At 42.8% G+C, this 23,194-nt stretch overlaps 1 protein-coding gene across 2 annotated transcripts in view; it reads left to right on the top strand.

Moving 5' to 3' along the window:
• The first annotated feature begins 14,484 nt into the window (after nt 1–14,484).
• FBXO11 (F-box protein 11) overlaps nt 14,485–23,194 on the top strand; it is a 78,422-nt gene continuing 69,712 nt past the window's right edge. For both annotated transcript variants that reach the window (XM_054822251.1, XM_054822250.1), the window contains exon 1: nt 14,485–14,969. In XM_054822251.1, the coding sequence (XP_054678226.1) occupies nt 14,861–14,969 (109 nt within the window). In that variant the 5' untranslated portion in view covers nt 14,485–14,860. The remainder of the gene's footprint in view (nt 14,970–23,194) is intronic.

Raw genomic sequence — 23,194 nt, 5'->3', positions numbered from 1 at the left:
CGTAAAAATACTACGAGTGAGGAAAAACAAAACAACTTTCCTTGCCTGAAAACTGAACTGACTTAGAGGCAGTTAATTCAAATGTTCCAGAAGCTTTGTGGAAAATTTAAAGAAAGCACTGAGAAATGTTTACCATTTTCAGACCATCTCTAGTATTCAATCAATCTTTAAATCTCTCTTATCAGGACGTATCTAAGATTTCAAACTCTGTAAAGGACTGTTGCAGACAGAAGTGGTTTTCCTTTTTTCTAAAAAAAAAAAAAAAAAACACCCAACCAAAAAACAACCTGATAGAATGAATCTGAAATGCAATTTTTAAAAGACAAAGCAAATGAAAGAAAACTAAGTTTTCTCAAGTTGCCTAACATCTGCTCATGGTACAGCATATTCAAATAAATATAATAAATTCAATTGTTTAACAGTAAAAGCATACCAGGGGAGCTATTATTGTGTTGATACATTAGATATTAAATCCTTGCAGCACAGAGTTAAACCGCTTGTAAGCGCAGGCTTAGCACTACCACGTTTCTTACGAAGCATATTAACCCGGGCACAGAGATGGTCATAAATGGCACACAGGCAATCTCTCATTTCAGGAATCTCAGCCAAAAAAAAAATACCCAGGCTCCCTTGAGCAATTTCACTCTAAAAATTCACTTGGGTCCAAACGGGCAAGAGATGTTGCTGCCTAGCTTTATAACTTCCATAGTTTCCTTCCAAAATAAACTCCGGCTTAAAATTTCGAGCCTAGGCCACTCACACCCTGGAAACAGGAATGCAGAAGACCATGTAGGAGAGCACCACCTAGTGACTAATACCACAATAATATCACTGGTGAAAACCACAGGAGGAAGAAAAACAAACACAAAACTTTTAATAGCAGTGTGCCATGTCCAGTTTATTATTTTTTCCCCCCTTTTGTCCTTGGAGAGGCCTCATTTTGACCAAACATTGTTGTAAGTCAAGAGGCAATTTAGTTTGAATTCAAAACATTGGGGTTTGGTAAAACACATCCTCTATGTTTTAAAATGGGCAGGTCTTCTATTAGAATTTGCACTTTAAACACCGACAGTATGCAGTGTAGGAATCTGGGAATCCAAACCACCAAAAACTCAATTCTGCAACCATGACTCAAGTGAATAATCATGAGACATCTGTGGGACTACTTCCAGAAGTAGGAAAAGCAGCATATGTCTCCAAAAGTGCTTAGAGCAGTATAATTCTGCCAATTTTATCATGAAGCTCCTATCTGCTGGTTGAAGCTGCAGCTTCTGGAGTCAAGTGCTTCCACGTGAATCTGAATTTTAACCTAAAAAGAAAAACAAATTTCTAACTCTGAAGTTCAGAGAAAAGCTTGGGGAAACATGAGACACACAAACCCCCAAAACTAGAAATCATTGTGAGTAATAAAGTAGCACATTTTAAAATCTGTTTGAATGCCACAGAGAGCATGGGCATCTGGAGATGACAATACTGAGCAAACTCTTTGAATCTCACTCTTGGGTGCAGGAGCTCAGGCAATTGGGAAAGACCACCAGACCCCAAACTCCATAGGCTTGCTCTTCTGCTGCTGCCTTCTGCTGTTTCTGAAGAGCCCCGCGCAAGAGGCTGGAAAACAGTTCTGCATTGCTTCGGGGAGGAGAGGGGATACTGACAAATCCTATTTATTTTCACAGATCAAGTGTGGCAACTGCAGGTAATTACAATTGTATTAACTCATACAACTTGTAACTACAGTGCATCTTCTTCAGCAGAGTAGTTGTCTAAATGCATATATAGCTGCAAGGTCAACATGTACTGTATTGCTCCTCTTTGTGCTTCTATTAAAAATATAAACTACCAAACAAGTCTCATTACACAGCTTGTTTGTTCCCATTTCCACAATGATCCCAGGTTTTCTGGGATAGCAGAATGAAGCAACCTGAAGTAGCAAATGTTTCCTCTTCATTGTCTGAAGTCCAGCAGGTCTTATGGTTGTAATATGCCATCAGAAACTTATTTTACTGTGTTTCTGTTGGTGTTTTCCCCATTGTGTAAAGCTTTTGTTGCTGTTCATGCCAGTTTGTATCCTTTAGCTGGAAGTCAGCATAGTATCTAGACTACATCTTCAAGCAAAGGACTTTTGTAAGCTGATGCCCACAGTGGCTTGGCTTAGAGGTCTGCTCTTGTAGGGGAGCAGGCAGGTCTTCCTCCCAGTTGCTTCTGAAAGCATCTTTCTTCTCTGCACTATCTCCACTCTTTTGTTTTCCATTAAGGTCAAGTCTGCATGTTTTTCCCACTCTGCCTGTTGCATTAGTGGCACTCCAAAAGCGAGACTCTCTCTGGATGGGAAATGTTCAGTGAATTTTTAAATACCATTATTGATTTCACATTAATTTTCTTTATGAACCAGGAAAAGCTCTTATGCAAGGCTGTGAGAGCCAATAAATATTTGACAAGTTGTTAAAATCTACTGCCTGGAAGCAGTCTGATAGATCAACTAATATATTTTCCTTATTTTTAAGTATATTCTTTAAGCATCCATCCTGAAGTCTATAGCACAAAAGTGATCACATATTACCTGCAGCACAGGTGACTACCTCTTGGACTTCTGCTACAACAGGTATGGATATTTTCCCCAAAACTGTTTTCTTTCTTTCCTTCAATGGCACATGATTAGAACAGAACGATTTTGCCTCTGTGCCAACCAACACTGTTTCTTCACTGTGGCTTTTTTTTTTTGGGCATCAAACCTGTAAAAGGGCAGATTCTTTCATATAAGCAAACTTCTTGCGTGTTACATCAGTTTATTTCAGATCCTGTAAGTCTTTTGGATACAGATTATTGATTCCTCTTTAGTGAGTAACTATTTTGTCATTATTTGGCCTCAGAAAATTACCTGTGAAATGTTTTTTGCAAGAGTATTCATTATGAACAATTAATGTTCTGAAAACGTCAGCACCTCAAGAAGGCATTATATAAAAGATGAGTAAATTTATGTTCACGCATCATTCGAACTTCCTGCGCTTTTCATTCTTCTAAAATGTATGTCTTACATGGTAGTACAATAGCTTACAAATTTGATGACCTGAATGGAATAATATCGAAATCGATTACTTTCCTTTTCTAAAATACACAGTAAGGCAGTTAAGAGCTTTCTTTTCTCTAGCACTGTTTTTAGGTAAGACATCTGGCAGCTTGACAGTAATTCAAAGTACTTACCCTGGAACATCTCTTTGCATGTTTTTTTAGTCAGAAGCCAAAAAAATTGGTTCAGAGGGAGCTACAGTCTACACAGAGACATTCATGTAAAGTGTATCAATTGGGGAGTGAAAGGGTTAATTGTACCCACTTATCGTGATACTTACTAAGTTTTAAAACAACATAGAACTATCTGAACTTAAACCTCTTAAGACTTTTCCCCCTGACAGGTGGAAGGATCTCAGATTGTTCCATTTCATTTAGTAAGGTTTAAGCCTTAAAAATGATGCATGTTTCACATTACAGTCCAAATGCTCTAGAAAGTATTTTAAAGATACTGCCAGCTAATTAAATCCAGGAGCAGCAGATTCTAATCTAATTTAGAGTAACACGTGAAGTAACAGCATCAGCCACTTCGGTTGGTTTGCAATGCTAGGAGGGAGATCAGAGCATAGGTCACTATGCGACTAGCTGCAGTCACGGGTAGCACGTACCTCTCTCCCCATGTCACAGCACCACACCTAGGAGAAGACGAGCAGAGAAGTTCAATGGCTGGTTCCTCCTCAGCAAGAACAAAGTCCCCCAAAAACCAGAAGAACCTTCAGCTGTGAGCTCTCAAAGTCATTGATCAACTTCCATCTCTGGTTTACAAGAGTTGCTCTTCCAGGCCACAAAATGAGGGCCATCTTCTTACCTTTCTAAGGGGAGAGGCACAAGAAGGCTTGGGTTTGTCTGAGAAAGGTTTATTAATTGCACTTTATTAATTTTTTTGGCTGACAGATATAATTGCTAAGTTTAATACTGAATTAATAGTAGTATGAATTTTAGACAAAAGTCATTAGATTGCAGACAGATTAGGGATAAATATAATGCCAGTTGTGTCTCTCTTACATTACAATAAGGGGAATATTGCTGGAATAAGGTCTAGATTTCAATACAATTATATTTGGCAGGTGAATTAGAATTGCTCACTAACTATAATACAAATATTTCCTCTTTGAGTGTGCTATAGCAATGGATATTTTTTATCTCACAATATGAATGATGAACAGGATGATTCTAATTAAAACCAACGCCAAACATTCCATTGCCCAATCTTCATCTTTTTATGTTACTCCACTGACTACTCTTCCACACCTCCAAGAATTTTTGACTCATAAATGAGACTGCTACCTTCTTTCTTCCACACCTCACAGGCTGAGCATGGAAATATTAAGTACACATTGTCCAACACAGTGTCTTGCAACAGAACTTACTTAGCTGTCAAGACACTCATGCAGACTGTGGAAACTATGACTGTGATAGCCGGACCTCCCCTATCCACCCAAACACGTTCAGAGCGATGCAAAATCCCAGCACTGGGCTGCCACAGCCCAGAACTGCCCAACACTGACTACTGCAACTAATGTCATGTTGTGACAGAGTTTATATAAAGAAAATTCAATTGATGCTTTCCTTCCTTCTCAGTTGTTTTCTACATCACATATCACTGAAAAAAAAAATGAAGTAAAATGCCCGACTCAATTTTTTGTTGTGAATGAATATTATGCTAGTCCATACTGAAAGTGGTTCACAGAAGTAATGCTATCTACACAGATGTAAATCTAAAAAACCCAACTTGGATCAAAATGTGGCTGGTTTTGCCAAGCCACGTTCCAAGACAAAGTCATCCATTTAATCATACACAGTAATAAGATCACCAGTTTGATAAAAAAGACAAAGATCAGCTGTTAAGAAACAAAGGTTACAAAACAAACAATAAAGGTTGAACATTTATAAACTTCCAGAGCAACAGCTAGTCTACTTATCTCAAACACACACTTGCAGTTACTGTCAATAACATGTATACACAAAACACCATAGGCATATCACTTCCCTTTATCCCATTCCTAATAGGGAAATTCTCTAAAATATTAGACTAGTCTTGTCTTAAGTTTTCCTTCTCATCTTAGCTGAGACTTGAAAATACATGATAGTCTTGATTTTCCATTTTCCTCTTCTGCCTTGCTGTGAAGAAATCCATAAAAACTTCTGAAAAAGCTGAGGAACAAGAGGATGTAAGACTTCCAGTGACTCAGTAAATCTGAGTTTGTAGTACTGGACACAGACAAGTGGAAGAAAACCAGACTTTATTTAACATATTTAAACCAGTTGGTTTGTAAGCTGTCCTTACGGTGAATATGCATTTACCTATACTATATAAATTTCTTCAAGGCCTAGATCACACGGATGTTCATCACCAATAGTCAGTGGAGAGGATTTTACAGTGCTATCGATCTCATTTCCACACACATTCTTCTGAATGGATGATCTCTTCTCCATCTCTGCTCGTCAGCATAAAACTGATGAGATCCCGAGACATTAGTTACAGGCAACAGAGAGAGAGGAGAGCATTTTCCATATATAGCACAGTTATTCTTTATCAGTTAATTTGGGTGAATTCCTGGGTTTATGTCCTTTGCATAGTAAAAAGCCCACCTATGTTTTGGTATTTATGTTCATACGCTGGGTGACATATACTCAAGACTAGAGAATACACACCTATAGGGCATATACCATACACTCTACTAAGGATGTAATGCAAGCCTGAGTTCCCTTTAACTGCAAAAATCCTTGAGTCTTCCAGGGATGCTCACTCCACCACTCAGCTTGGCAAACATAACACTCATCTCCAGCTTAGCTAGTTAGTGGCAAATATACATTGTCACCCTCGAAAGTGAAAGAAATCAATAGTCCACACAAAATAGCCTTTTCCTAAGTCCTGCAGACTCCAGAAGTACAGAAATTGAAGGACGACACTTTGACCAGCAACACCATAGTGTAAGGCATTGAGAACATTATGTTTGGAAAAGGTGAGAGCTGACCCACTGAGGATGAGAGGATGGAGTTCAGATCTCACCAGAGAAACAGGGTCATTGGGGAGACAGAAAGATCACAACCAAGCTTTTGATTCATGTGAGAAAGATGGGATAGGCAAACCTTCTAGATCTAGAATAACCTAGGATGACAGCTGAGCAAGGATTCAAAAGCAGATACCTGCAGTGTGTTACCCTGAAAATCTATTATATTTTGTCGAAGTTATCCTTAGCAAAACACTTTCTGTTGTTGATTAGCTGACCCTACTGAGGTGTCAGGAATGTTCACATGTAAAATGGAGTACAAACAGGAGCACAAACATCCCCACCATGTGGATAACCGGAAAAACCATGCAGCACTGGAAGAAGTCATCGTAGGTATTGATTGACCTGTAAGACATTCCTTGCCAACTGATCTGCCACTTACCCTCAGCAGTGGAAGTCCAAAGCTCCTTGAAAGCAACAACCAACATCACCACCACGTGGCAATGAAGAGAAATGAACTGCTTAAAGTCATTACATAGCTTAAACGCCCTGCTTAAATGGATAGCTCAATCAAGAAACATAACATGGTGCTTCAGCAGCAGCCCAAACAGATCCTACAGCAGAGCAGCTATGTCTGAGAGCATTCCAGTAAAACATATCTAATTAAAGGTGACTTTCACCCGAAGGCCCAGGGAAGTGCTAAAAGCATGCTTCCAGGATCACAGTTAAGCCAATTGGTGTGCCAGCTTCCTTCACCACACAGGAGCTATCCTTTCCCAACACCTCTCTGCGCTAACACTCGCTCTTGTACCTGAAAAATAGCTGCGCTTTCAGATGGATTAGTTTTCAGTCAGATTACCTCCTTGATCTGACTAACTGTGCTGCTGTGTAAATGCTAGTTGACAGAACAGGGGACAGGGTAGAAGCAGCAAAATGATGCCTGTCAAGGGCAGGATTGCTTCTTAACAGCAACAACAGTTTAGACCCTAACTGCAAAACACTCTTCAGGGCATTCAAAAACCCTTCCTGAGGAAATATCTTTCATGAATCAGACAAAAGGATAACTAGACCTTCCCCCCCCGCCCCCCATCAGATAAGCCACAACTGACAGATCCAACTGAGGTAGAGAGATGGAGAAAAAGGATTTAGACTCTTCTCTTCTAGCTGCCCAACCCAGAAAAAGAGCAAAAGGCAACATGCTGCACCTTTTTTTTTTCTGGTTGGTTGTTGGTGGATTTGTGGGAATTAATTTCACAACCTTTCTGTATTTAAAGAACTTCTCTGTAGAAAATGGTAATTTTGGAGCAGGAGATTTAAAATGGCATTGGGCCTACCAGGCAGCAAAGTTAAAACCAGTAATATTCTTCATATTCTCCCTTTTCAGCACGAAGAATTTGTTCCCATCAGTAAACAAAATCAGTTGTTGATAGGGTAAAACAGTGAGATAATACCAATAGCACCCACAGCTACCTGCTCTCAAGATTTAAAGGCAATTGTACTATATGTATTCACATGCTGATGGCAAGACTACAGGTACTTTCAGTTTCTCATCTCCAGGACTGAAAGGGGTATGTCTCTCTGCTCACTGCTGACATGCATGGAGATAGCAAATCCCACTTAAGAAACACCCTTCAGGTGCTCTACAATGCCACCAACAGTCTGACAAGTTGAAAATGAAGACTTGGATTTCTGGTGCTAATTTCAGATTTAGCTGTTCATAATGAAGATGAACTAAGTGTCTTTAACTGCTCCTGCCACTCTAGCATCAGGTAGCACAAGTGCTTTGTAAAAACAGAGAGCTCAGAATCCTACTGATGGTTTTTGTGGGGAGAACTATCCCCCAAACCAGCAAAAATTTCCCTAAAGAAGCCATTTTTTTCTTTGATAGGTCTAAATCTGGAGGCAGGCTCTCATACAACTCCAGTCTCCTGGTATCAAACGATTGATTTTTTTGTTTGTTTGTTTTCAGTTGGTGGTATTGAAGGTACTTCTAAGCCTTTCTTGTTTGGGGTCTGACTCAATTCATTACATTGAAAGATTTGGTCAGGCTGTATCTCCTCCAAAGCAACGTAAACACACATACCTGCTGTATTTGGGGACACGAAACCCTAGCTCTGAAGGGAGAACTTGTCACATACACACACTGCTAATGCAATGAGCAAAAAAGTAGACTCCAAGAAATAAAAATTGAGTCCAAGACAAGTTTGAAACTAGAAACTAATAGCAAGAGCTAAGGAAATTTCTTAAATCTGAGCCACAACTTGAAAGGAGCTACAAGGTGTAGCCCATGCTTTTTTATCTCTGTACACACAGAGAAAGAAGTAGTGAAAAGCAAACCTTGAATGAATGACAACCACCAAGTCAAAATATTATCTAAGCATTATACTAAGTATCTAGACAGATCATTTGGAGGAATCATGCTATTTTGACAGGTTACCTTTAAAATTGTGTGATTTATACTCAATGTATTTTAATTAATTTTAGCACAGAAGCTTGCTATTGGTTCAAATTATCTGAAACATCTAAATTCATTACAATCTAGAGGATCAAGCTTGGGGACTTCAGTGGACAGCAGCAGATGTCACTGGAAAAACAAGGCTGAAAATGTAGATAGGATGCTTGAGACAGTTCCACCTTCACATGCAACAGATGCCAGCCTCTCCACCTCAACATAAATTCCCATCGACTGTAGGCTGGTCTGCACAGTCACATCTCTGCCCCAATGCCACCTTAAAGTTGTCGTTCAGGCTTCATCTCTAATAAGCTGTTGCCTCCTTTCACTCTGAGCTCCAGACCTCTTACACTCCTGATTTATAGCTGGGAAATCAAACATATAATTTTCTCAAAATTTCATTGACACAAAGGCAGCTACTGAGCCCACTTCCCACATGCTCCCACATACAGCACATCAAGCTGCACAAGCGCACATGTTACCAAGCTCCACTGCAAGCCTGCTTCTGACTCAAGGGCCAACAGGTTAGCCCTTGTGCAGCAGTCCTGCAGACCCACACCCAGAGCTTTGCAGTAGCAGCCCAAAGGACCACCCCGACCCCATGCCTCCCTCCTGGTTAGCAACCCAGCAATATGAAACTGGGTGCTTTCCCTGTCCCCCATCAGCTGACATCCCTCAGATGGAAAGAGCTTCATGACCTTTCTCCATTCCCTGAATAGTCCCAAAAAATCCAGAAGGCAGGTAACGTGTATATTATCCATCTGGTTATAAAATTTCTACCAGGACAGCTGATAATGCTTTAAAACTCAAGACACCATCCCTCCAGGACTTTTTTCAGCAGTTAATTTTATTTAAAAAAACATAATGAGAACTGAAGTACCATTCAAGCTTCCAGAGAGCTTTTGGTAGGGCAGAGTTAACATGTTTATCTAAACATGTTGCAACAGTCATGTGAGCTTATAGGAAACACCACACATTTCCCCACCCCCAGGTCTTTATTCTTCCTGCAGAAACCAGGTTGGTACAGCTACAGAAAACATCCTAGCCACAGACATTCACCCAGAAGGCAACCCACTAAGGTCAGCTAACATCAAGCTACATTTCAGAAGACAGATTCCAGGTAAATGGAGAGGAGATTCAAGAGTCTTTCTGTAAGAGTGGGAAGATTTAGTTGCATTATCAACATTGAGATACATATACATTTGAAATTCAGTGAAGAAGGTAGTCTCATTGTTCTACATCCCATCTAAGACGAACAGAGGGTCACAGAAATCACAGTAAAACATTAATATTTTTGAGCTGCAGAACAAGCACATTCAACCAGTTCTAGGTATCACTATTTCCAAAAGGCTCATTTCTTCCAAGCTTATAAGAAACAACGTTCTAGTTTTAAAGAATTTAAAGTCAGTAGTCCACACTGAGTCAGTCCCAAATCTTCAATGCAGTATTTTTAGTCCAGGGATATATTAACAGCTTATGAGATGGTTAGAAATAATAAGCAAAAGTCTTATGCTTCTGAAAGCAGTAATGTGACACTGGAGAAAGCCTTCGATAAGGACTCCTGTACCCTGGGTTCTATTCCTGGCCCTGTTAATAGCCTGTAAATGCTCTTGGGCAAGCCATTTCAGCCCTTTTTGCCTCACTTTCATCTGTAAGGAGTAGGATAGACACGTGGCTCCTTTGCCAAGCCATTTGAACTGATTAAAGAGCACGATAAAAACTGACTTGTATTTCTTGTTCAAATCCACAAGCTCTAGCTAAAGACACTGCAGTGGGCTTTGTGTAACAAACTGCAACAGTGTTCTCAAAATATTTCTTGTTCCCTTTCAAATATTAGGAAGCGAAAACTAGTGAGAATACTATGCATTTTCCACTTAACTGCAAGCCAGCAATTCAGTGGTTTGAGGTTTTTTTCCAATTTGCAGTTTCTGTACAATTTTTCAATAGAGCTTTAGGCCATCAAGTTGAAGGCTCTTCTTACCTTTTGTGAACCCCTTAGAAGTAATCCACAGATCACCATTCATTGAAATCTATTATCCTAGACTTGTTTTGATCAACTGTTAAAGCAATACTCACATCCTCAGGGCAAGTAAGGATCATAACTTACATGAATCTGTCCTACATTCAAAGCACTTCTAACAGTCTGAAGCAAGGCTTTTCAGGTTGCTAGTGGATATGTACATTAAAAGCAGTAAAATAGTGGTGATTCCTGCAGATCACCCTGGCTGACTTAACAGTTTACACTGCCCCACACCCATTTCCCAAACCTGCTTATTCTGTGGCCCCACCATCTCTAGTCTCTCATGTATTCTCTACCGAGATTCTAGAAAAGTACTTAACTGTTCCATTACCTTGATCAAACCTTCAAGTTGTTTTAACTGTCTTCTTCAATTTAGAAGAAGTCAGATGAATCAAAGTTGCTCTTCTGTCTCTGCACATCACCCTCACAAACAAATAGGAAGCTCTGTATCAGTGTTTCCTTCACTACGATTTGCACTACTTTTCTCTGTGAAGCTGCCTCACTAGCTACAAAGCTCTAACTATTCTATGTTAAAACATAATTAACAAATTACTGTTATTATCACTAAGCACTCTGTGGCATCCCTTCCTCCATGTAGGAAGGTGATCTCTTCAAAGCAGCAGCCAACTCTTCATATACATACAGAGAAACAAATATCAACATTGAGATACATATACATTTGAAATTCAGTTAAGAAGGTAGTCTCATATGATGAGCTAGCGCTTGACAACTCTGCCCAAATTGCTTATGCTATAAATGCTCCAAGTAAACTCTTCACCCAGGTCTTATGCCTTTCTGTTCATAATGTGAAGTGGTTCATGGGTCACCAAAAGGTGAATTGTGGCCAACATAACCAGTCTAGCAAGCATTTATATTAGAGACAATTATGCAAAAAAATCACAGTATAGTTCAGTTCCACTTTCCATTCCCTCTCTTCCCAATTTAAATAAAGAAAAAGCTGTCTTGACAAAGGTAAAATTACCTCACCAGTCTAAGTCACATCCACATTCAGGAATGGTTCATCAGCACATCATACAGGATGGCTTAAAGCATCTCCACAGTCATCAATACAAGGAAGTCTGAATACTAGTTTGGACTTTCAGTGTCATTTTCATCACAGCACAGTTTTTCCACTCAGAGGCTATACAGCAGCAATGGAGGCACAGGATGGCCAAGTATAACATTTTAAAGATTCACTTACAAAACTGAAGTTAGGATGATAGTCTTAGTCATCACAAATCAAATAGGATAGATTTAATTTTGTTATGAGATAAGAGTTCAAGTCAAAACTGTTTGATGAGTTTTCAGGCTTTCTAGTGTCTGGCTTTCTCAAGCAGTCAAGAACATTAGACAAGAGCATTATAACTATTTCTCTACTCCATGCCTTGTAAGCTACAAATGAATGCTTACAGATACCACTTTTTGCACCAGTAGTTATACTTAGTCTTACATTTTTCCCATTTACAGTAAGTTTTGCCAGACTTCCACCAACACGTTCCTAACACAAGTTACCACCTCAAGAAGCCAATTACAAAAAGCGGTGTTTAGGCCAAGACATCATTGGGTTTCAAACTAGTTCAAGTTCAAGACTTTCTTAAAGTCTAAAGCCTGGTCCAATTCAAATTTTCAGTAAAGTTTTAATATCAGAAGTTTTAGATTCTTACATGCTTTAGGTGAAAACTAGCTTGCCATCCATCTTGACCCTTGAACAGCTTTTCAACCATTTAGAGTGCTAAAAGTTTGGAGTACACCAATATTGAGCAATTTCAGGTAACCTCATGATACTCAGAATTCATTTGCTAGGTCTTGGTGAAAAGAGCACAACTAGAACAGCTGAGCAGAACTGCAATTAAATTGACAGGACAAGGGGTAATGGGTTTAAGCTGAAGGAGGGTCAATTTAGATTAGATGTTAGAGAGGAATTCTTTACTGTTAGAGTGGTGAGGCACTGGAACAGGTTGCCCAGAAAGGCTGTGGATACCCCATCCCTGGAAGTGTTCAAGGCCAGGTTGGATGGGGCTTTGGGCAACCTGGTCTAGTGGAGGGTGTCCCTGGCCATGGCCAGGGGGGTTGGAACTGAATGATCTTTAAGGTCCCTTCCAACCCAAACCATTCTATGATTCTAAATTATTAAAATACTATAATTTAAAAATTATAGGTTTTTAACAATGTGAAAATCCTTAACGGTCACAGTAAGTTCAGCACAGTTCTTGAATATGGTCATTCTTCCCACTCAAGAGTTAAAGCACAGTTTCACAATACTGCTATCAGAATTAAAAATACTTTTATGATATGTACATGTAAATGTACAGCTCTATGGAATGTTTAGTACACTAGCCTGATTATTATTATGACAGAAACTGGCCCCAAACAGAATAACATTTATTTTCTTTCCCTATGAAGTTCTTTTCACAAGAGCTTAACTTTATTATTTCTTTCTCTACTATTAGAGAAGGTGGCAAGAATTACTTTTCACAGGCATGGAAACAATCCTCCACTGTTTCTCCAGTCATTCTTCAAGGCAACAAAATGCTAAGTCTAAGAAATGCTCCTTAACAGCTACTGTAAGATTTCTCATACATTTATTTCCAGTCTGAGATGATCTTAAAAGTACATTTTCACTGTCATTTACTTTAGAAGCACAAGTATAAACATTCTTAAGGCTTTTTTTTTTTTCAAGCTTTCATTTCTTAAGTTTATATTACACCTTCATTTATCAGCTTTAATCAAGCTCCTACCCAATGTATTTTTAATTACAACCATTTATTTACTCTTTATACCAGAGAACACATTTTTGCTTTTCAGGCACAGACACAGGCCCTGCTTCCACAGACTCCAAGTGCTTAGTTTAAGTAGAACTACCCACAAACCCACCTTTGCAGCATTAGAAGCAGACTCCTGAGCAACCCTGCAAAGAGAAGGTATCTTCCTTACTGCTTGGATTTTGCCATCCATTTTATTAAGTGGTTTCTGAAAAGGAAAAAAGGCACACTAACTTCAATCATTTTTCTTCTGCACTCAGGCCACAGACTGAGCACCAACATGACAAATATAATGAAGCAGGAGAAGCCTCATACACTGTCTAAGCTGCCAGCTCAAGATAAATAGCACATTGCTGTATTAGCAAAAGGTAACAAACACAAGCGTGCACACCGACCAAGGAACTGATACATTCCCTGAGTGAATAAAAAAGTTAACAGCCAGGAAATAAGTAGCCAGTACGTGGAAACCGAGTGAGACGGCACCCCCAGCCCAAGCCGCAGCAGGGCTAAGCCCACACCCCGGGCAGGGTTACCAAGGCACACCGTACACACAACAAGGCATTTTCGGCGGCAGCCGCCCCTAGCCTCCCTCCCTCCCGTGTCACGCACGGCCTCAGCGGAGAGCTGCGGGCGCTCGGGCCCGTCCACACTCCCCCTCCTGCTGGCTGCCCGCGGGTAAGCTCCGCCAAGGTCCCTGCGGCGCCCACGGTACGGGCCAGCCGGCGGCAGGCCCGCGGGCTGCCCTCACAGAGCCCGCTAGCCTCACAGAACCAGCTCCCACCGCCGGCCGGCCCTTCCTTAGCCCACCGGCCTCGGCCAGATCCAGTGAGATAGGGTGGCTCGGCTCAGCGCGGCCCTACCAGGCCCGGGCCCCGCGCCTGCGGTCAGCTCCCGTGCCCTCTCCTCACGCCGCCCGCCACCACCGGCGCTGGGCCTCGGCCCCGCCATTGCCGCTCGCATCGCATCGCGCCGCCCCGCGCGGCGCGACACACCCCGGCCCCCGCGCAACCACCACTAGGCCCCCCCCACACACACTCCCCCGCGCCCGCCGCCCCGACCCTTATATCCTGCTCCGCCACCCCACCCCGCGCCGTTCGCTCGCCCGCCCCTCCCCACCCCGCGCCCCATAGAAGCGGCGCGAGGATTGGCCATGCGGCTACTAGTCGGTTGTCTAGGCAGCGGCGATTGGACGAGCGCGGCCGCCAGTGGCTGCCTCCCGCGAGTGTGTGTGTCTCTGGCAGTGTCAATGGCTCCTCCTGCCACGGAGCAGCGACGGGCTTGAGACGGGCAGGACCGCGGGGCTCCTTTAAGAGAGGGATTTTCGGGGGGGCCGGGGAGGGGGGCCGCGGCGCGAACGTCCCCCACAGCCAGCATTCGGGAGAGCCAGCGGCCGGCGGCTCCTCTGCCTCTCGAGCGAGCCGGCGAGGAGGCGGCAGCGGCGGCGGGACCCGCGCCTGGAGACCCCCCCCCTCCTTCCCTCCTTCCCTGCTGCCCGCTGCTGCGAGGCGGCCGCCCCGGGGCTCCCTCCTTCCCCCCCTCCCCGACGAGGCACCGGTTGCCGGAGGATTCCCCCCCTCCCCTCTCCGCCACCCACACGAGTCGGCAAATGAACTCGGTCCGAGCCGCCAACAGGAGACCCAGGCGAGTGTCCAGGCCGCGCCCGGTGCAGCAGCAGCAGGAGAGGAACAACGCCGCCGCCGCCGCCGGGGATCGGGGTAAGCCAGGCGCCGCCACGCCGAGCGGGGGCCTGCGCGGGGTTCGACGGCCGCGCTGGGCCGCGCCGCGCCCGGCCGGGCACCGGCAGGAAAAACCCAGGCTGCTTCACCCTTGGCTCCCGCTCAGGCCGCGCTTTGTTTGGCTTGGGCTCTGCCCCGACTCGGGGCCGCTGGGCCCTGCCGCCGAGCGGGAGGGAGGCGGGGGCTCGGCCCCTTTCCCGGCCGCGCTCCCACGCCCGCCAGGGAGGGGGGGAGCCGATCGCCGCCGGCCCCTGGGGACGAAACGGGGCGAACGCCCGCCCGAACCCCCCGCCCCGTCCCTGGGGGCTGCGGGGAGGCGAGCTGCCTTCGCTCGGGAGAGCCGGTGCCTCCCCGCGGGGAGCGGCGGGCTGGGCCCCCGGCCCGGCGGAGGGGAGAGGTGACGCCGGGAGCCGTGGGGCGCGGGGGGACCGGCGCCCGGGGGGCTGCGAGGCGGGGGGGGGGGGTGGGGGGAGCTGGTGCCGGGCAACTTGCGCCGACACAGTCCCCGCCGCCGTCGGCGAAATGGTGTCCGGGGGCGGCGGCCCGGGTCTCGCCGAGCCTCCGCGGCCCACCGCGCCGCGCAATGTTTGCTGCGCAGTTCGGCGCCTGGGCTTCGGTTACAGCGCCCGGCGGGGGGGCACGGGCCGCGGCCGATCGGCCATTTATTTACCTCAGCCACACCGCCCCCCTTCCCCCCCCACCTTCGCCCGCCCCCGCCGCGGCACCCGGCGGCCCCGAGCCGGCCGGAACGGAACGGGGGCTCCGGCCCCCGCGCCTCAGCCCTTGCCCGGCGGGTCCGCCCGCGCCGGTGGGGCCGGGGCCTAGCGTAAAAATGTTGACAATTTGGAGCTAATGGGGGAAAGCACCATTGTCTGAGGGGATGGGGAAGCGGCGAGGTGGGATTCCTCCCCTAATGGAGCCCGGAGCGGGGTCGCTAGTGCTGGGGTACGGGGGTGGGGGGGTGGCAGTCCCTCAAACCTGGCACTGTCGCCCCAGTGATGGCTCTTGGGGGTGCGAGTGTGCGTGTGCTCCGTATGTGCAGGGTTGGTTTTTTTTTTTTTGAAGGCGAGATGGGGGTGGGATTGGAGGAGACATTTTGCATGTCTTATCTGGTGGATTGGATTTTAATTTTTTATGCATTGGCTGTCACAACTCTGGCATGATAAAGGAGACTGAGCTGTGGTGCAGTTTTAGATGTACAAATGTCTTTTTAAAATTAAAAAAAAAGCCTTCATTGTCACCTGAATGTCTTTTGTTTGAGTATCTAGGATATCACATCGAGAGCAAGGTATTTTAACTACGGAGGTGCATCGCAATAAATACTTTAGTGCATTTTATGCAATCAAAAAATTTTAAGCAAATGAAGTAAAGAAAATATAATCTGAGGAAGTATTTTTAATTCTCCATTCCTCTCCCCTCCCTCCCCTTCCTTCCCCCGCCCCCCCCTCGCACACATTGGTCAGAGCAAAGAATGTTACCCAGACCAGATTGCTGTGTATATAACCAGAGGATGTGATGTCTTATGCCCAATTATGGGTCTTGTGTAAACCTTCCAAAATCTTCAGTAATTATATAATTAAAATGACTTCTCTGGTATACTGACATTTTAAAAAAAAAAACAAAAAAAACAAAAACCAAAACCACACAACAAAAAGAACTTCCTCCTCTCAATGACATACACTGAGGATTTTCATCATTGATGTTCCATATGCAGAATATAGAATTTTTTCAACCCCACACGTTACTTTTTCTTTTAAACAGATGAAAATATAACTTCTAAAAAGCATCCGGAAAGGTGTGCTTATGGATTAAATGCTATGATTATTTAGTTTTACATTGGACTGCCTGTCTCAAACTGTTCATATGTTATTAATTTGCTAAAGATACAGGCAGAAACTTTTTCTGTTAAAATATGAGGCTGCAATTTATTTGTATTACTCTGATGTTTTGTGGAACTCTACAGTCACATATTTTTATTTTTATTTTACATTGTTCATGTCCGTTTACCACTCAGTGGTGATAAAATTGTAACAAAATCAAGTTCCACAGTTTGCTGAAATTACCGTTCCATATGGATCACTGCTAGCTTTTTCCTTGTGTTTTTGAAGGTCAGTTGCGCTAGGTCTGACTTCCCCAAAAATGTATAAAGAGCATTAGGGTCTTTTGTTATTAGTGTTATATCTACATTTGGGGTGTCTGTAGTGCAGTTCCTGTTCTATCTCAGAACTTGCAAGATCTGACCCACTGTCTCTGGAAGCTAATGCCAGTTTTACCTATGACTTTGATCACTTTGTGCAGGGCTGTTACTTTAAAGGATGAGGAATAACACTACTAAATTATAAGCCAATATACTAGGGTTAGGCTATACCACACAATCAGTGGTGACTGTTTTCACCTTTATTCCCAAGCAATGTAGGTCATCTTAAAAAAGACTGTACAAAAGAAGCAGTGTAAGTTATTAGGAAATGGTTTCTATTAAACTCAGTTTTAAATTTCTTTTAAAAAATTGTTATTAGATAATGTGAGTGCAGCTGTGATTAAATGAAAATTATTCTTTGTTATTATTAATTTCTTTCCTCCTTCATATTACAGCACAGTATGAGTACAAATATGGAACAGGGTTGATAACGTAGCACATAGTTAATCTTTGGAACTTCTTGTTGTTTCATATCATTAAAGTGAATTGCTTAGTAAAACGTGTACTAGGTCTTGAGCTTTATTTATTATTTAATGCTGCGTAAGTAGACAGTGTTTTGTAACTGTGTAACAGCTGTTACATTTTCACCACTGGGTAAAAATGAAGTTATGACTCCTGTTATTAATAAATAGATCACTAGGGAAAAAATGGTTTTATGAAATTCCTCCATCAAAGGCTCCTTGTAAGGGTTTAAAAATCATACAAAGCTGCGTTTTATACTATGAAGCAATTCTTATTTTAATGTATTTTATATATGTAGTATGAATAGATCTAGTGAATGCATAATCATGCATATCTATATTATACATTGATAAACAATGATGATGTACCTGTATTCTGATTAGTGGGGAAGGGAGATCATAAATGATTGCAGATAAAACATTTTTCTCCTCCAAACTCCCTGTGTTGTACAGCCAAGATAAGATGTCATCAGGATATACTTCCCAAGATGTTTTGCCTTATGTTCTGCTGTTCACACCTCCCTCCATCTAAATTAGCCACTCTGGCTACACTATGCTACTTCTGTTTTACCTTCTCCCTCCTGATGTCTCCCCAGTCTCCAGTGGGGTTGCCAGTGGTTTATTCTGTGGTTTTGGAATTCTGCATGAAGGATACAGAATAGATGGGCCCTTTCATTTTCTTTAGGACAATGGTCTACCCAAAAGGAAATCTGGACAGGGTGATGTCTGTGTTTAAATATTTCTGTGTTTGCTTATAGTGCTATTTTTTTTTTCCTTGAGGGTATAGGTTTGGCTACAGTTTTAGGAAGAAGACAAGGTTAGACAGTTTAAAAAAAAAAAAATCTTGTCCAGAATGCAGCTAAAATTGTCAACATCAGAGTCACTTTTTCTTTTTTGTTGTTTCTGTTCTCAAAATAATAACTACATTAGTGCATATGTGCTTCTTTATAACATCAGCACATTACTGGATATGGCACTAATGAGGTTCTGAGCTTTATGTCTGATATTAAGCATTTTTAGGACTGCATCCTGTATGCTGTTAAGTACCAAACATGTAGCACCATGGCAGCTGCGTCTGCCACAATCCTGTGCGTTCCTTATACGTGGTAGCGGTGTCCATGTGACAAGGCAGTGAGCTGGCTCCAGAGCTGCCTGCGCCAAATGCTAACTGCCTTTTTTTTTTTCTCTTTTTTTTTTTTTTTTTTTTTTTTTTTAAAACCCTAGGTTGATTTTTGGCACAAGTGCCGGTACAAGGGAAGGGATAACACTGAATGCCGTGGGTGTGGTGGGGCTGTGGCAGCTCCGATTTAGCTTGGGTTAAGCTGGGTCAATACTTTTGGAGTTGGGGCATATTTAATATGTACAGCCTGTAAATCTACCTTGCAAGTTTGCTTCTCCCCCTCTCCCCCAATCTATTTCCAAAGAAAACAAGACTTATACACCCATACGGTCCATCTGTCTGTCACTCTGCAACTTCTGAACTTGTCAGCTCATTTCATCCAGATTTGATGAAGGGATGCGAAGTTCCTAAGTTTTGTGGAAATTATTGGCTGGGCAGAGGAAGACGACAATGAGGGAAAGACATTTATAACTTACCCTCTCTACCCATGCCAAGAAGCACAAACCAGCTGGCCTGTCAGGACACAAGGTAAATGAATTAGTCATTTGTCTGTATAGGGGACATGAGGGCTTGAAGTACTGGGAGAAAGAGTAGGTTAAGCTGTGTAAGACACAAACATGTAGAAACTAAGCTCCAGTAGATTTCTTCTCACAAGGCTTGAATTTTGTAATGTTGAGATAAATATCTCAGGGAAGTTAAGGAGTCTTTATTTGGCCCTATTTCAAGTGCATGTGTGTAAACATGTATGTGATTATATATACATATATATATTTAATATATGCACCGAAAGGCTTATAATGGTGTGTGCTGGGCTGTAACAGTAACTGAATTAAATGACTCTTATTCTGAAGCAAATGCCCAGACTTGCATCAAAATAACTAAATTTGTTTCAGTTTTTGTAGGATCATCCCTTATGGCAAGAAGTCAAGAAGTCAGGCATCAGTTGCTCCAGGTGCAAAGAAATCTAATTGAGGCTTTTCTGTATTCCTTAAAAGAGAGTCGCTGGCTGGGAAAAGATGTATTTCCATAAGGATATGTAATCCTTATTTCTGCAATGAAAAGTTTCCAAAGTCTACCTTACAGATAAAAGTTTATAATCTATAAATTAGGTACTTCAAGTGCAACTTCTTTTCCCAAAGCCTGATTTTGCATCACATTTACAAAGGAGTGTCTAGGTACCTCTGTTGTCCTTCATGTAGGACAAGCACCTAAATTTACGCTGAAGCGTTCTATCTGATTTGGAGAGATCAAAATCAAGTGTGTTTCTTCTTGGTATACACAGTAATGTTACTGCCCATAGTTTCGGTGTATTTTGGTCACTCATAAGACTATTTAACATCTGTTACAGTTTCCCAGAAATACCAAATCTTTTTTTAATTTAGTTTCTGTGTTACAAAAACTTTGAGCCTGATGGTTTAAGTAAAGAGGTAGTGAAGTCTCCTACATCAGTCTATTTGATATCTCTTTGCTTTGGGGGAAGGTTAGGCTCTGTGCCTGCCTCCCTCCTGCTCTGGTGCTTCCTGGGAGAACCACAGTTATGGAGTAGACCAAGGTTGTCCAACGTGTGTCAGGCTTTTACTGCAGGTGTGCACAGCATTAAGCATAATAAACATTATGTACACTGGATATGGATGATTTAATGTATATGCATAGAATTGGAGCACTGTGAATGCTTTGTCAGCCCAGCAGCTGCCTGGGAACGTCAGGCTTGCAGCTTGCTTTACATCGGCAGTTTCCTCACCAGCATGGTAAATCTGGTGTGCCCAGTGAATGCTGAATTTGCAGTGGCCATATAGAGTGACTGCTGCGCGCGTGTGTGTGTTTATTCGGCACATTAAGCACACTTACGCTGCACATGCACAGTGGTATCGTCAGGGAGGCCAGGTGGCAGCCAGAGAGCGTTGTCACTGCAGTGAGGACAACGCATTTGACCCACCCTCCAGTCTGGGTCACTTCTGTAAAGGGAGTGAGTGTGCCCCAGATGTATTGTAACGTGGGACACCTGTGGCAGAGCTTAAACTTCCTCTTAGAGCCTGTGGCTGTGAACTGTTTGGCCTGCTGGGAAGAGGAGGTAGTGTGCTTCTTTAAGATTTCTAAATTGTGCTGATTAAATATATTTAGCCTTTTATATTATAACAGATGGTGTAGGAAAAGTAAATCAGACCTGTGCAATGTGTGCACAATAAAGGCAAGGAAGAGAGGAAGACATGACTGAACTAATAGGAATTGAGAAAATGAAAGGTTTGTTCAGTTGACTTTGTTGTTACCTAATCCTCTCATGTTTTCTGGTTGTTAAGTACTTCTGTTTGTTTCTTGCTTATGTGGTGTTTCTCTGTTCAGCACTTGAATAGGAGGGGAAGCATACTTGGTGATTTTTGTTATTGTTTGTGGTTCTAAACTGTAGTATCTAGCTATAGCCTAGGATTTTAGTCTGAGTCCTTCAGTTCTTGATGCAATGAGCGGGGGTGGGAGGGAAAGAAAGCAAACTAAAACATACAGTGAAATTATAGAACACCTATCAAAATTCTGCTTTTATAATATATTGCTATTTTCTGAAAAGACTTTTAAATTCTTGAAAAAGAGAGCACGATCTAGATGTAGACTGTAAAGATGACACTCTACAGGAGTCTCCTATCACTTAAATTTTACTTCCTATTAGAAAGTTTAGTGAACTTTTCTTGAGGTGATTAAATCTCTGAATCTGGAATACTTCTTAAAAGATAACTTGCATAGTGGTTATTGTGGTTCTTCTCAGTAACTAAGTTTTGCTGGTTATACTGCTGCCTGTTCTTAAAATGGTGTTGTTCATCCATATGTAGAAGCTGGGAGGACACAGACAAGCAACAGACACACACTTATAAAACACAGTTCTTTCAGCAGGTTTTTAGGGACTATTTTTTTTTATGCTGAGATACTTTAGTTGCATTTTGACAAGATAACCAAGTAATTTTAGAGCTTGGTTGCTAGAGGAAGGGGTCATCCCATTATTCCTGCTTCTAGCCCCATGTTCTTATCCCCCGCCTTGCGTCAGCATTTGTAGCTCCCTGAACCAGCTCACCACGGAAACTAAGCCTCCAAAACAGCCCAAACAGCTATCTGCTGGTTTAGCTCTTTGAACTAACTGCCTGCAGAGTTTGAGTGTGTAAGAGAAGTGGTCATCAGGTACGTAGTTGGGAGTGGGAGGAAGGAAGTGGGCCAGACCCTCGTCCTCACAGCTAACCGTCAGATCAGTTTAGCTGTTGTGTGAGCCTGGAGCCTTGCACGGTGACTGGCGGTGGTCCTGTCCATTTGAGAGAAGCTGTCGAAATGCTGCTGTGGCTCTGTTCTAAGATATGTGCTATGATACGTACAATGAAACCTACTGTTCGCTGTAATAGAAACCTGCAGTTTCCACTCCATTGCCAGGTTTGTCAGGTCCCTCCTGATGTCTTAAATGGGAGAGTTCAGGCACTGCTTTGTTCCAGGAGCTCAAACTGCTGCATAGTTGTTTTCTGCTTAAAACGTTGTTGCTGGGGCTCCTAGGCTTGTTTCTGATAAGCGGCTACATTTTCTTGATTCTACGTAGTTAATTCAGCAAGAGTATATAGAAATAGCATTCCCATACATACCGGATATTACTGGTATTACAGTATTGGAATAATAGTAGTGTTTATCTTCTTGCGCAACTGGTTCAGTGTGCCAAAAAACTGATTCAGCTGTATAACTCTACCATGTGAGTGCCAGTCTAGTGCTGATAGAGTATATAAAGTTTTTTCCTCAGTTTTTCTGTCCTGCCTTCATCCAGCTTGGTAGGTGTTTGGATTAGGGTTGTTTGCTTGATGGGTTTTGCAATTATTAGTGAAAACTGATTTTAAAAATGAACTAAACCTCTTATCAGATGTTGCTCTTGGGCTGGGAAAAATACTGGGGCTGAACAGTAAGAGTATATGTGGGTTATTCTAGCTGTAGGCCACTGGGAGGATAGTCTTCCTTATGTTCCAGAGAACTCTTTAGTTCCTAGTTCCTGAACATGGCATAGAGAAACAAGCACTCCTGGGAATGAGATTGGGAAGCAAAAGCTTGGCTTTTTCCTACTGTGAATTGCCATTACAAGGCAAAATTAACAACTGTACTTGGAATTATTACACTTGTTTTAAATAACCACTGTCCAGACCAGCAGGAGAGCTGAATTTGCAGTCTCATGGTCATCGTGCTGTGTGCGTGCTTTTATACCAAAGGACTGGTTAGCATGAATAGGTCATGTTACAGTAACTATTTCCTTTTGGTAATCCCAGTTTGTAGTATTTGGAGACAGCCTGTTGCCTTAAGGGCTCCAATTTGTGGGTTCTCTTTTACTGCTTATTTTCAGCTTATACATCCAGAAGCAAAGGTTCGAGGGTTTAGCCCCTTCCTTTCTGAATAGGAGTGAGATGTAGCTCTACAGCCA

This window comes from Grus americana, chromosome 3, assembly GCF_028858705.1.
Source record: "Grus americana isolate bGruAme1 chromosome 3, bGruAme1.mat, whole genome shotgun sequence".
In the NCBI taxonomy this organism is placed as follows: Eukaryota; Metazoa; Chordata; class Aves; order Gruiformes; family Gruidae; genus Grus; species Grus americana.
The sequence above is the reverse complement of the archived record's forward strand: the minus strand, read 5'-3'. Positions and strand labels throughout refer to the sequence as shown.